We start from the raw sequence: 14,649 nt of genomic DNA, 5'->3' as shown, positions 1-14,649 counted from the left end.
TAACATAAATTATACAGTTTGAAACATTTGTAAAGTTAACTCTAAACACTGTTCCCATGTTAAAGCTGGGCTTTTCCACCGTTATTTGTTAAACCGTGACGTTATGTGTTGAACCCACAGCAACTGAAGAACTCATTATTTTCGTAGCAATTATTTTCTTATTTTCTTCCGATGTCTCAACATATGTTTCTGCATAATTTTAGTTTTTGAATTCGGTAAGGTGTTCTTGATAAATTCTCCTTCGTCTCTAACGTCTCGGGTCGTCAAAATTGTAATCTCCTTGCGTCGACAAGCACCAAAAACTAACAAAACAACCTGAAAGTTCATGGATTATGTAATGTCACAGAAGCTCCTTTAAGAAAAAAGCTTATCTTGTTCAACAAGTTACTGTGTTTCGTTATTCCTAGCATGTCAACCAAATTTACCATCCCTGTTGGATATTTTTTTCACAACACGTTGAACACAAAACGCTTTTATGATATGACAACTGAAATTATAAACAAAGTGGACGCTTAAGGATTCACAATCTTGAGAATTGTTACAGATAACCACAAAACAAATGTGGCTCTTTTCAAAAAATTGTGTGAAGGTCAAGTGAAGACTAAAATATCTCATCCACTAAATAACCCTGCGCTTCCATTATTTTTTAGTTTTGATTACTGTCACATCGTTAAGAATGCGCGTTCGATATTTTTGGATCGTGACATGGTTTCAAGTGCAAGTACAATAACAGTGAAATACCTGAAAAAATATATTATTCACAGAAAACTTGTTTCATTAAACCAGTTCTGTTTCTCACTAAAAAAACATATTTTTAGTTCATTTTCATTTTCATTTGAGAAGATGTTCTACGAACGGTAAACATATTTTCTCCTGCAATGACATCGGCCCTAGAATATTTTTTATTCCAATTTAATACGACACAATTTAATTTTGGAGAAGCAAAGGCTACAATAGAATTAAAAAAAATGTTTATACATTTTTTGAACGTTTAATTCTTCTCTTGTACCTATCTAAATATTTGTTGCAGGTACTACTAATCGTATGGATGACGATTGATAACATTGAAGATGTAGGGTCTTTGTTAATTGTCAGAATACCAGATTCAAAAACACACTCTGAGAAAATGTTTACGATTTCTCGTCCTGAATATATAGAAATATATCGAAAACATAGAGCTCTGCGGACGCTCCATGTCTTAAGTTAGCGTTTATTCCATAAATACATTAATCGCAAATGTAGGCATTAATAAAACAAGAGAAACAGCGAGTCTAATGCAAAGTGGCTAAGAAAAGAAAATTTTAAAAGATACACAGGGCATTGCTTCAGAAGGAGTTCTGTCACTGTTTTGACAAATGCAGGACACCTAATTTCTAACAAACGTCACGGGGGATGGAAATCTAGTACCGCGACGGAAGGGTACATTGAAGATAGTATAAATAACAAAATTGATGCCTCCAACAAAATCGGTAATAACGAATCCTCTACATCTGCCGGAGATTCTACTCGGAAGAGAGACCAAGTTGTGGAAAACATTAGAAAAGAAAATATTGAGGAAAATTTTACATTTGCCGGAGATTCTACTCCGAGGAGAGACCAAGTTATGAAAAACATTATATGTAGAAGAAAATAGCAAACCAGTGGTTCAAATTGGATATATTATTTTTAATGTTAATAAAAATTACTTTGCAATAATTGTTGATTTTGAAATAAATTGGATATTCTGTCTTGCAAAATGTCATTTAAACCGTAGCGTAACAATAAAAAAAACTGGTCGAAAGTTATTTCGACAGGACTTCCCTCGCCCCAGAAGTACAGTACCACAAATCCCGCTTCTTTAAAAAATTAAAAAATTTGATTTTACGAATTTGTATTTAATAAAACAAATACAAGAGTATGCTATTTTATGAAATTTATTATAAACTATTTTGAGAACTCATGACATTGATACGAGATTGGGCAAATTTTGATTAGCATTTTACTATCTACACGATATTCTTAACATTGTGATAACCCAAACTTCCGCCTTTAATTGACCTTGAAAAAAAGTTTGAAAGGCCCGCGAAAAATTCAAAAATTCAAAATTTGGCCTTGGCTGTGACCGTCTAACAAAATGGAAACCTACGTTGTGTTTTTTTTTGAAAAATGAGGTTAAAACTGTCGAGCATGAAATTTACGTCCAATGAAAATTATACAACAAAGGGAAATTACAGAGGTTAAAACTGTGAGATTAGAGAAATATTGTATGAGGTGAAAAATTGCAAAGTTAACAAAATTTACATGATATTAATATTTGCCACAACACTTTGTTTGATTCGAATTATATCATGATCTAAGTGATTGGTTACTAAAAAAAAGCAATTTACTTTGAGAGTTTAGAATACCGCGAACTGGTTACCCCAAGAAAACACATAATAAACAGACACAAAAACATCCAATCATCGTTGCCAGGAAAACGCGTCTCGGTGATGTAATGTTAGTGTTGCGAGTGATGAGCCTCGTTGATGTGATCAATCTCTAGCGTTGCGAGGACATGCCTCGATGAAGTTATCAATCTGTAGCGTTGTGAGGGCATGCCTCGATGAAGCAATCAATCTGTAGCGTTGTGAGGGCATGCCTCGATGAAGTAATCAATCTTTAACGTTGCGAAGACAAGCCTCGATGATGTAATCATGAAAACGACGATAATAACGATGATAACCGCCTAAGGGAAGAAATTATTTTAACCCCCCGCCAGTTCGCAGTATAATGAATTTTGTTTAACTGCCGTAAATGAACCATTAGCAATCTTATGTGAAGAATTAAGAAGTGTTATAATGTAACTCTTACGTATATGCATCCAGAAACCTATTCGTAATTAAACAACAAAGGTGTTTTCCTGACTAAGTGAATTTCATGAAATCTTCTAGCAAGAGGTTTATTAAAATAATCCTAATTGTTAAACTGTGTTAGCGCTAGCTGACGATTAAGAAAAACTAACTTGACTGGTGAATTTACAAACAATAAAACAAATTTACAACACGTGTTTCGCGTTGAACAGAAGTCCGCACTTTTTCCATTAAAAGGCCGCAAGAATTAGTCGCGCAGGTTGGGGAAAACTGAGCTAATTTAAACCTAGCTACTTACAGCGTCTTTTCACCATGCATTCATTACACCGAACATAAAGATAATGACTCCCGCTTTCGACATGCCGCCTTTCTGTCTACCAAGCAACCAACCAACCCTCTAACTAAAATCCCCCTAGCGCTACAAACTGTCCAGCTTTCCTGCAAGCGTTACCGTGCATATTTGGTTGCCTATGTTCAATGATTTCTTTTTTGTGATTGAAATTTTTTTTTTCAAATTAATCGCTGTTAATTAATTTCAGCGCGAAAATTTTGATGTAAATTCGGTCACCACAACATACACCTAAAATATAATCGGTCTGGTAGTTTAGGAGATTATCTGCCCAATAAAAATCTGAACAGACGGTACACAGACTGAAAACCAGGAGACCTAATTTTTCATACTCTATGGGTCATGAAATGTCGAGAAAACATAAAAGTAGCCAGTCGCCCCTTGATAAACTCGATTACAATACTTTCTTTGCTTATGTTCAGGAAATAAAAATAAAATTCGCAAAATTAAATTTTATAATTCTTCGAACATTTTGTATTTTATAGAACGTTTATTCCCACAACACCGAAAACACAAAATATTGTCGACGCGTTTCGCCAACCACGTTGGCATTATCTAGTTCGACTGTATTTCAAACGCGAGGGAAGTTGTGTATAAGCAGAAGTAACCCTAGACACAGCATAGATATTATTCAGTAAGGACAACTCGCTATTTTTGCTGACCCGTTTTCATGGGTGGTCGTTTGTCTTGTGACCGTATGAGGGCGCGCAACGCAAGGTACTTCCAATGTGACTCGATGGCACTTCTCTTTCTTACACACTGGGACATTGAACTGCGGTACTTTGGTTATCTAGTAACTTTAATGTGAAATAAGTATTTGAAATTTGACAGTTTAGTTGCGTTGGTTTTGATGATTTAAGGCTGATCTTCCGGTGTTATTATTGCAGTTAAGTGTAATTTTCACAGACATTTTAAAAAGCGTTGTTCACGTTTTCATAGGATCATTGTTTACTGTTTATTTATTTTTTTTTTAATTAAATGTACATATATTAGCGTTTTCTAATAACGTTGAATTTTACAACCATTTACAACCATTATGAAAAAGAAATTAATGAAACATAAAATCGTAATCAGAGAAGCGGGGCCACATCTAAATTTCAACACGGCATCTCTGTTATAGGGCGCTTAATTAATTAATATCTGGTTGACCGAGTTTCACTCGGCTCGTTTGGTAGTATTAGATCAGATTGGGACAGATAAATATGCGTATAGTATGCATTCTGAAGTACACGCGCTACTTAAAAATACACATTAAAAAAGAAATTCCATAAGCAGTCTTTGTTTTAAACACTGATAAGTGACATGTAGAGATTAAAGAACAGAAAACTGGAATTATTGTTTGACATCTCATTTGTTACCCAAGTTTTCTCTCTGTCGTTTTTTTTTTTCCTAGTTCTCTCTCTCGACTCTAGAAAAAGGTCACAACCACATTCTTACTGCCAGAAGAGTTTCGCCTCTGGTGTGGTTAACATACTGAGTTACCGTGCTCTTTTGTGTTATTCCTAATTTCTCAATCTCAACCCTGCTCCCGAAGATGCCATTTACGAAAGTGTGCGAAACGTTGAGCCCAAAAACTCAAATAACACGGTCCCATCCCCGAAAACGATCACATGTTGACACTGACCGTGGAACCTCTGAAATGAATGCTTGACAAAATAATCTCAATTCAACACACTTTCGTGTGCCTTTTATCCGCTCACTGTTTAGTTTTTGGTAAATTTTCTCACCTCAGGAGGTGAATTTCAACGTCCTCTATACAGTGGAGCATGTTTCGGTACGTACAATTGAAGATAAAAAGGTACGTCAAACGTACTGTCAGACTGTCACCCAAACTTCTCATATAAAACAATCTCGTGTTCGTGTAGTGTCATCTGATGTTGCCTAGCAACAAATATAATTCACTGCCTGAAAATTGCTGAAAATGCATGAAGCTGTAATTTTCAGAAGTTAGAACTATGATCAATCGATTTCTTGACCCAAAAAATCCCTAACCTGTAAATTTCATCGAAATCGTTAGAGCCGTTTTCGAGAAACCCATTACATATATATATACAAACTTTGCTCGTTTAATAGTATTAGATTTATTATAATAGACTCTGTGGTTTCTAAGATCAACTAGTTACAAAATGTTATTGTTATTACACTATTTTTAATTCTTTTCCAAAAATTCATTTGCACAAAGTGTAGTAAATTGTGTACACGAATCAATTTTAAAATGAAGCGTTTGTGATTTTTTTTAAATTTGGTGGCGACATCTAGAAATATTTTGGGCAACGACCACCGATGACGGCATAAAATTCGGATCAGAAAGATCAAAGGCGCCGACACGAGTTGTCCGTACTGATTGATATCTATACTGTGGTCAATGTATTGGGAGTATGCAACCAGTATTACATCAAACCTACGTGATAATCAAAAAATCAATTAAACTTGTCAACTTGTCAAAATCAAAGACTTCAAATATGTCAAATATTTGTTATAATTAAAAAAAAAAAACTAATTAAAATGTTCGGTGGGGCTGTCAGTTGTATTTTCAAGGTTTTTTAATTTTGGCAAATACTATAATAGGCGAATCTCCTGAAAATGTTGACGCAAATGACGTTTCTTTGCCGTTAACTTTTGTCTGCGACTGTATTCCCACCTAAAGCTCAATACTAATAAATCAAATCTTCATAAATAAATATAATATATAATTATTTAATTCATCTTCTTTTGAAGGTTTGAATACCTATCCGAATTCTTTAGCAGATTAGATTTATGTAGATAAAGTGTGTCAAAAAATTCCAAATTTTTAACCGGACAATAGGGGAAATTCTGTAAAAACTTGTCAAATTTAAAGGATGTTAAATTGCAAATTTTAATAGTAACGAGTTAAATTCGTAAATCTGATTATTGGCTGCTTATTTTTTAATAACCCTTAAATTTTAACAGATTTGATTTAGAATTGTGCCTGTTGTCAGGGATAAATATTCAACTATTAAAGTTATTTTTGAAAATAGCCGGCAGTAACAACACTAGGTTAACGTTTAACTATCAAAGCAAAAGTTCGAAATGTTAATTTCGTTAACATGTTTCTGTATAATGAGTATGCTTGACATTTTTTCATTTTTATGACTTTTTGTATGTTGCATGTATGTTGGTTTGTAGACTGCCACATATCAGCTCAACCAACAACTCCCTTGTCTATGGTAGACTGCTTACGTCTAGTTATTTTATATTTTTATGTTGAAGAATTTTCAATGGAATATTACAGTGTTCACGCCTGCGTGTCGTCAATTGTCAAAAATTGGTGTCATATGTGTCATATCACATGACCAATTTTGTCCCCGTGACCAAAATTGAAGGAAAATTCAAAAAAATTTAATCAAATCATACACTTAACCTTAATATGGATATGTTAGATCCACTGGACTCGAGGTAATAATCCAAATTTACCCGTTTTTTCCATCCAAGTACTTTTTATGTATTCGTTATGTAATCCTTTCATTGATAGGGGCAAGGTCATTTTAGAATTAGTTGATTAAAGTCGTTGTTAGCTGTTATTATAGAAACTTATTCTAACTCACGTTTCCTTAATTTTAGCGCAGAAGTTGACGAAGTCGAGACGAAAGTAATTTTAAATGATAATGTTATATCAAAGCATTCAACAGAAAGTGATGATGAGCAAAATGTTGTTGATCATCTTTCACCTCAAACACTTTTAGAAACTCCTGCTGATACTGAAGTACAATACTCTTTAAGATCGCCTGAAGGTAATCATGTTCACCTTGTGTATAGGATACTAAATTGAACATTCGTAGGTATGATAACATACCGTGTACTTCAAGTAGAAGAAGGTGCAGAACCTGTGCCCCAAATTGTGACAACTAGTAACAGTTTTTCTAATACAAATGTTCAACAGGTGCTAACAAGTAATTTAAATGGACAACTTTATGTTATTGGAAATCCAAATGAAGTTTTTGCAACTCAAGCAGGTGCTAGAGCTATTGCTCCAAGATCTTCAATAATTGATGGCAGTGCTTCAGTAGTTACTAATATTAAACGGGTAAGTATCTAAATACATCTATATAATTGCTGTGGGCCAAATTTTTACTTCCTAAGAGGAAACTAAGGAAGTATTTTAATCGAGTCCCTCGGGTGACTGGCCGCTTTCAAATTTTCTCAATGGGTCTCTTGGAAAAATGGAACTCGCTTTTCCGTCCACCGTCTGTGTCGATTTTTGTTAGACAGATAATCTTCGAAATTACCAGATTGATTGTTGTCAAATTTTATATGTGAATTATGAATAGAGAGCGGATTTCTGTCGGGCTACGTCACGACTATAGATGGGGAGACGCTGGATCGCCGGGACTTAATTATTAAAACGGCTAGGTAAATGAGAATGGGAATTAACAGCAGAGTGCAACGAAGCAGCGTTATTCTATTTAAAAATAAACGATGTGCAGCCCCTAACTGCACTGAATTCACATCCCGTACGAGCCGTACCGAGTTTGATTTTTTCTCGCCCAACGGTCATCCGCTGTCTAATTATGAATATCATGTACATGTGAAAACGGTAACCAAACTTTGTTTAAACATCTCCACCAACAATGTGATGACGTCAACTCAAAATTGTACATAGGAAATGGGTTTTAAGTTATATAAAATAACATAGTCGTGCACGTGTAGTTTATGTATCCGTGTTGAATTTTTACCTGAAATGTCAAAATTTTTGGAAAATTATAAACAACATAACCGAATGTTTCGACATCTTGCAGATATTTTAAATTATTACAAGCACGGTAAATTTTTAATGAAAATGTATTTGCTAATCTCCCCAAAAAATTTATAACGTCAGAACCTCACCTCAAAATTTTCCCGAATAGATCCATACGGTCGTATCAAAAAAGTGGAAAATATGACGAGTCTTGTGATTTTTCATTGCAATCATATTTTTTAGATTTGTTTATACAGGATGACTAAAAAAATGAATGAATCCATTAATTTTATTGATTAAATCAGGAACTGCTGCCTTTGAAATCTTGCAGACGTTTTAGAGTTATTATAAGGATGGTAAATTTTTAATTAAAACCATGAAGGTGGGATGACAGGAGGGAGTATGCCTCATTGGACCAATGTTAAAGGAATGGCAGCAAAACAGCCCCACGCAAGAGTTATTTATAATCCTTTCCGTACCACATCGCAAGTGGTCGGTTATTACCAGAGGATCAGAGGCGGTGCCGTTTGGTTTAAAATAGGTTCATAGGGAGTAAAAATATCTTACTATTTATTTAATTATGGCATAAAAACTAAGATATTTCTAACAACAAGAGTACTACCCTATGTATTTTATTACTCATGTAAATTTTACTGCTACTGCTTTTATATTCTGTATTATTAAATTATTTTTGTTTTATGCCTAGTACCCGGCAAATACTTTCCATCACGGCACTGAAACAGTCGATTTTTTCGAGAAGCTGGAAGAGCCATTTATGACCCTATTTAAAAGCGCGATACCAGTCGCATTTTCAAGCTATCTTCCCTCCCCTCATTCTACCTCCATGATCAAAATGTGATGTGTTTTTACTTGTGATTTATCAGTGCATTCACATTTTTTAAATTTGCTTATGCAGGCGACTCCGAAAAATTAATGATTGAGAAAATGGATTTTATTGATTAAATTAAGAATGGCTCACTTCATTTCCCCAAAAATTTGGGAATATCGTACTATTATTAGTATTGCGCTGCACCTATCCAAATTGTTATACGTGTTCTTAAATGTTGTGGTGTCATAAAAAAAAGTAATGTAAAACTCTCTTGAAACATAGCATGCCGATTTTAACACTACACATATTTCTTATTTTAACTTTTAAGAATAATCATAAAAAGTAAAATTCGCAAATTGAAATTTTATCATTTTTTGAAAAGCCTGGATGTCTTATGTTGTACTTCAGATGTGAAGGACGTTATGTTTCAATAACGTTAGGGGCCAAATTTTTTATATTTAATGATTTAATATTTGGTCTCTTATAATTTATTTAAACTGTAATGTTTGTTTAAGCGTGATGAAAGGCGAAGGGCTACACACAATGAAGTGGAGCGGCGAAGAAGAGACAAAATTAACAACTGGATAACTAAATTATCAAAAATAATACCGGAAAGTGCACCACCTGATATGAAAGGGAATGGACATTACGATGGTCAATCAAAAGGTGGTATTTTAGCGAAAGCATGCGAATATATTCTTGAATTGCGGGAAAATGAGCAAAAATGTGATCATTATATGAAAGAAAATAAACAATTAAGTCAAACTATTGATTTGTTAAAACAGAAGAATGTGGCTTTAGAACAAGAGAATAGAACCCTAAGAGACATTTTGAAAAGAAATGGGCTAGAAATCCCAAATACTATAATTTCATAGGATTAGTTGTTTAGTTTAATGTAAGGGATTATGAAAGGTGTAAGCACGTATGTACCTACAGTATGATACATATAGTTCTATTTTCGTTGTACGTTAAGGATTTTTTTTAAAGATATTTATGATGTGTTAACCAAATTTTAAAGGATTTTTTTGTTAATAAGCAACTGTACATTTACGTGTGAAGTTATAAATGTAATGTAAATAAATATTTGCTATTTTATTTCACGCTTATTCACTTCAGTCCTAAAGACTCCAGATATAACTATTCGAAATATTCTTGATTGTTGCAATTGTAACTATATCAGCTTTCCACTTCATATGAGGACATAATAAGTAATATTGAAATACATTTTTTTCTTTGAAAAATATTTATTTTCGCAGGCTAAAAGCATGGGAGATAATTTGTTAATTATTATTCATTTTCACATGCTTTTAGCGGTTGGTCTGCAACAATTAGTCCATGTTCCCATAGTGCAGAAATCAACTGCATCTTGAGACTTTCGTCTTCCATTGGTAACTTATCAACTTCGGTATATAAGGGATATGCTTTCTGAAGCATGCAAATTGATGGAATCATTTCAGGTTCTAATTCCAGCCATTGTTCCTCTTCTCCGTGATAAACTGTTCCATTTTCTGTATTGTAATATAATTTTGGATTAGAATTCCTCTCATTCACTAGACGTAGGCAATAATAACGCACTAAACGGATCCTGGTGTGCCAATCGATCTCTACCCTTAAAAAATAAGGTATACAACACTTTTAGTATAAATAAAACACTACATTTCATAAATTAAGGGGAAATTAGTCCTCAGTTTTTCAAATAATAAAATTAGAACTATTTCTAACAAAACTAAAATCATATTAAAATCGATTCTAATATTTTACTTGCTGAACGTAAACTAACCGAGTATAGTCTTTGCCATTTCTATTGAAACACCACTTGTTAATCGTAAATTTGGCAACGTTCATATTCATACAATTTTCTAACTAAAAGCCGTTGTCAATCAACCGAAAGCTGTTACCAATTGCTAAATTTGAACCAAAATCAACCGGTGGTGTTTCAATAGAAATGGCAAAGACAATATTGTAATATATGTTCATGTTTTTTGACGTTCAGAGCATGATACAAGTAATAAATCTGATTTGCACACGGGCATCTTGTGACGTCACGTGGCTATTCGATGAGCGCGCGAAATTTAAATCTACATTTAAAAACTGCTGATTATGCATTAGAGATTCATCTGGATTCAGCTAGAAATGACTAAGAGTAATTTTTTGTCATTCAGATGCATTCTTGTAATCACTAAAATTTAACGGTTGGGGGCCTTTTACGAGGTGGCGCGAAATTTTTACAATGCCAAAAATATTTGTCAAATTATTTAGGGTTTAGGGGATTTGAACCGATTCGCCTTCCAGCGTACTATTGTCAGTACAATCCTACTTATTTTCAAACGTCATATAATTGACACTCATATGACGTTGTTACCGGGGTTTAAATGTCATTTCTATGACAGCGTGTGTGAGGGACACATAAATACTACTTATTTTCAAACGTCATATAACTGACACCTATATGACGTTCTTACCAGGGTTTAAGTTTCATTTCTATGACACCGTGTTTGAGCGGTGCATAAGTACTACTTATACTCCGCCGGTGTAGGTATAAATAAAACATTTATACTCCGTCGGATTATAAATATGTGAAAATCATAGTGGTTGTCAACCATAGTAACCATGGTAAGTGAAATCAAGGCAATTCCTTAATGAAGCAAGAAGATAGGAAATAATCATTTCAAAAGAAGATTAATCGTTTGAAAATAAAATATTGTATTTCATTCGGAGTTTAAGTGACTTTATGTGACTCGTATAGACTTAATTCGCCTCGCTATCGCTCGGCGTTTAATCGTCCATACTCCGTCACATAAAGTATCACTTAAACTCCTAATAAAATAAATATCTATTACACTACTACATATAAATAGAAAATGTTTGTGTAAAAATCTCCATGGTTATCAACCACAGCAACCATGGTAAGTCAATGCAAGGCAATTTTTTAATTTGGGTTTTGCAACATTACCGGGAAGAACTGATACAAAGTATTTCAGTTACCTGGCATGCAATCCCAATAGAATATGTGCTGAGGGTCGTGTTATCAATACCAAGACGTCGGCTAACCGTCATCGATTCAGGTGGTGCTACAATAAAATGTAACTTTGGTTGACGTAAAATTTTCTGCTCTACGATACTGTTTTCAGTGACATTTGAAGTGATATTTTAGAAACTTCAATTTCGGAGGGGTTCACAAAGACAACATTTCAGGCATGCCCAAGTGTGGTACTTATCAACGACCGCGATTATAAAATCACCCAATGAATTATTACGTTATATGTTTCCGATAATGCCAAAGCTTGCAGACTTATTGTAATTATTAATAAACAATTAATATTTGAAAACTGTCAAACTGGAGCCGTTACAACAGCTGTCATATTTACTTGTATCATGGTTTAGAATATGAAACAATTGGTTCTCCGTTTCTGTCTGTTCCGTTGTCTGTCTGTCGTCTGTGTAGATTTTTATTAAAATGTTATAATAGTATATTATACACCAAGGTAGTGAAGAGACCAGACCAAATAACTTTAGATCAATTTTTTGAGGTTCTACTTAAAAATAAATGAAGTTCGGAAACTATTAGTTTAGTTGATGTTATGAAAAAGGAAGTTCTGTTTACACGGAGGTAGACTGACAGAAGGGAGCATGCCTCATTGTACCAATGTTAAAGAGTTACCACCAAAAGAGAGCTCGACGAAAGAGCCATTCATGATCCTTTTCGTACTACATCAGGAGCAGTCGGTCAACAACACAGGATCAGAGGCGGTGTTGTTTGATTTAAAATGGGTTCATAGTCAACCATTTGCTTAATTATGGAAGAAAGTAAGCCGGAGGTATTCACGCATTAGGTGTGTGCAGTGTTGCCAATTTTACTTTTATAAAATTACGTTTTTTTCGTAATCTACGTCATAAAGGATTTTTTTATTATTTTTTTGGGACTCCCGAAACCCCCGTATATAACGTACTGAAAAGTAATCTACCATTTTCCAGACACCCGGTATATAAACACTTCAAACAAGGAAATTATTAGACAACAAAACAGAAGACTGAATCTGAGACATTCAGCATATCTAAAATTATTCTTTTGTTTTGGAAGAAACAACAGAAACAAACTTATTGTCTTTGCCATTTCTATTGAAATACCACTTTTTAATCGAAAATTTGGCAACGTTCATATTCACACAATTTTCTAACTAAAAGCCGTTGTCAATCAACTGAAAGCTATTACCAATTGCTAAATTTTAAGCAAAATCAACAGGTGGTGTTTCAATAGAAATGGCAAAGACAGTAAGTCATTATAATTTTGACCAATCAAAATCTGTCATATATATATGCTTACTTGTTAACAATGCATCCATTATTTAAATATGGTCCATCTGCACTTGAACGTTTTACTTCATTTTTTGATAAAACAGGTGGCATTGAGTCATACATAAATTTTCTACCCATAAGGTCAACAGCTAGATCAATGTCTACATATTTCATTAAAGAATGCAACAAACTTTCCACTTTGGCTTTAAATATATCCTTTTCTTTTGAAGTTTCGTTATATGTTGTTCTTCCACTAAACTTCTGATAATTAAGGGGCAATCCTTTTCGAAATTTGACATCACTGTCTGCAGCTCTTTTCAAGGCGTTAGGTAATATATGTTGCAATAAATCAGCATATGATGTCTGTTGGTATACTGAAACTGTTATATGCAAAGAATGTGAATATTCGTCTGTATGTCCCTCATGTATAGTTCCACGAGGAAAATACAACATTTCGCCAGCATTCAAGGTTAGTTCCATAAAGGGCTCTCCAATATCTTTGTATTCTAAGTTAGAACTTGAATATCTTGCTAATACATCTGAATCCCTAAAATAAATAATATTAACCTAACATACTATCAAAATACTCTACAAACTTTGGTTTATATAATTTCCAGTGTTTCCGTCCCTCTAACTGAAGAATAAATGCTTCTATGTCATCATAATGTGGGGCAAATCCTTGACTATTTGGCGGTGTTAAATACACATTTGCTCCCACCATTGCACCAAAATACTCTTGAAGTGTAGCTAGCAATAAGTGAACTTTACTACTGTAAGTTTGAGGATTAAGAATTCGAATACTGCAACCATTAGAGTAGTAATCCCACAAAGCAGATGTTGTTGACCGTCCCTCCAAATTATACACCTCTTTTACACCATTTTCATAGCATACTACATCCACATTTCTACTGTAGTTTAAATGATTATGTTTTATAATTTTATCAATTGCAGTTGAATTTAAAACATGCTGATAATATGTTTCATTAAACCGCTTTATATGCAGCACCCTTTGTTCCCAATATGTATTAAAGAAGTTTTCAGGTGCAATTGGGTCAATTATCCACTTAAATAAAGAAAGGGAGTCAAATTGGGGATCATCACTTGCATTAGAATCATCAAATACACTTGGTGTTTGCTGAACTGAAGTTCCTAAAACCTTTGTAGATGCTGACCGTTTGTGAGCCTTTATCATTTTTTTTCCGAATTCCTTTAGTTTCTTTCTCTTGGGTTCAGGCAATGAGCTGAGGCTAGACGAGTTTGATTTCTTATGTTTGACCATTTTCATATTAGATTTTTTAACAGAAATCAAATGATCTTGTTTCTTTGGTTCTTTTAATATAACTTCACGTTGGAACTTACGCATCTTTTTCGTTTTTTCTTGCTTTGATAGACTCTGTTTTTCATATACCGAAAATGCAGAAACCAAATTAATATAGCTACCGTCCGTTGCCATTATTTGGTTGTGTTTATTAGTTCGCAATTTCGCAATTATTCTAATACCACTGCTAATCCTGAAACCTAATACTCAATACTGTAATATCTAACCTCACTATAAAACGTGTTGTGATTGTGATATTGTCAGCCTCTACTGGCTGGGTCGGGAACTAAAACTGGCGACAAATTTGAAAACAAATTTTTCAGGTGAGTTTTT

General features: G+C 33.9%; 3 protein-coding genes across 3 annotated transcripts in view; 2 read left to right on the top strand and 1 right to left on the bottom strand.

Annotated features, from left to right (window-relative positions):
* The window catches only part of LOC135137692 (uncharacterized protein K02A2.6-like), a 197,924-nt gene that overhangs the window by 66,163 nt on the left and 117,112 nt on the right, over positions 1-14,649 (top strand). The window lies entirely within an intron of this gene.
* On the top strand, positions 6,451-9,797 carry LOC135137571 (upstream stimulatory factor 2). The gene is made up of 4 exons (XM_064067255.1): positions 6,451-6,594; positions 6,760-6,929; positions 6,978-7,222; positions 9,218-9,797. Exons 1-4 carry the CDS (start codon positions 6,566-6,568, stop codon positions 9,575-9,577), a joined length of 804 nt encoding a protein of 267 aa, XP_063923325.1. The 5' UTR covers positions 6,451-6,565; the 3' UTR covers positions 9,578-9,797.
* No66 (Nucleolar protein 66) lies at positions 9,927-14,591 on the bottom strand. Its single transcript, XM_064067139.1, has 3 exons — positions 13,595-14,591; positions 13,027-13,545; positions 9,927-10,311 (listed from the first exon to the last, which is right to left on the bottom strand). Exons 1-3 carry the CDS (start codon positions 14,449-14,451, stop codon positions 9,990-9,992), a joined length of 1,698 nt encoding a protein of 565 aa, XP_063923209.1. The 5' UTR covers positions 14,452-14,591; the 3' UTR covers positions 9,927-9,989.

Source organism: Zophobas morio, unplaced genomic scaffold, assembly GCF_036711695.1.
Source record: "Zophobas morio isolate AGI-343-1 ecotype UQ-CSIRO unplaced genomic scaffold, CSIRO_AGI_Zmor_V1 ptg000029l, whole genome shotgun sequence".
Taxonomy (NCBI): domain Eukaryota; kingdom Metazoa; phylum Arthropoda; class Insecta; order Coleoptera; family Tenebrionidae; genus Zophobas; species Zophobas morio.
This window is presented reverse-complemented; position numbering and strand designations above follow the sequence as displayed.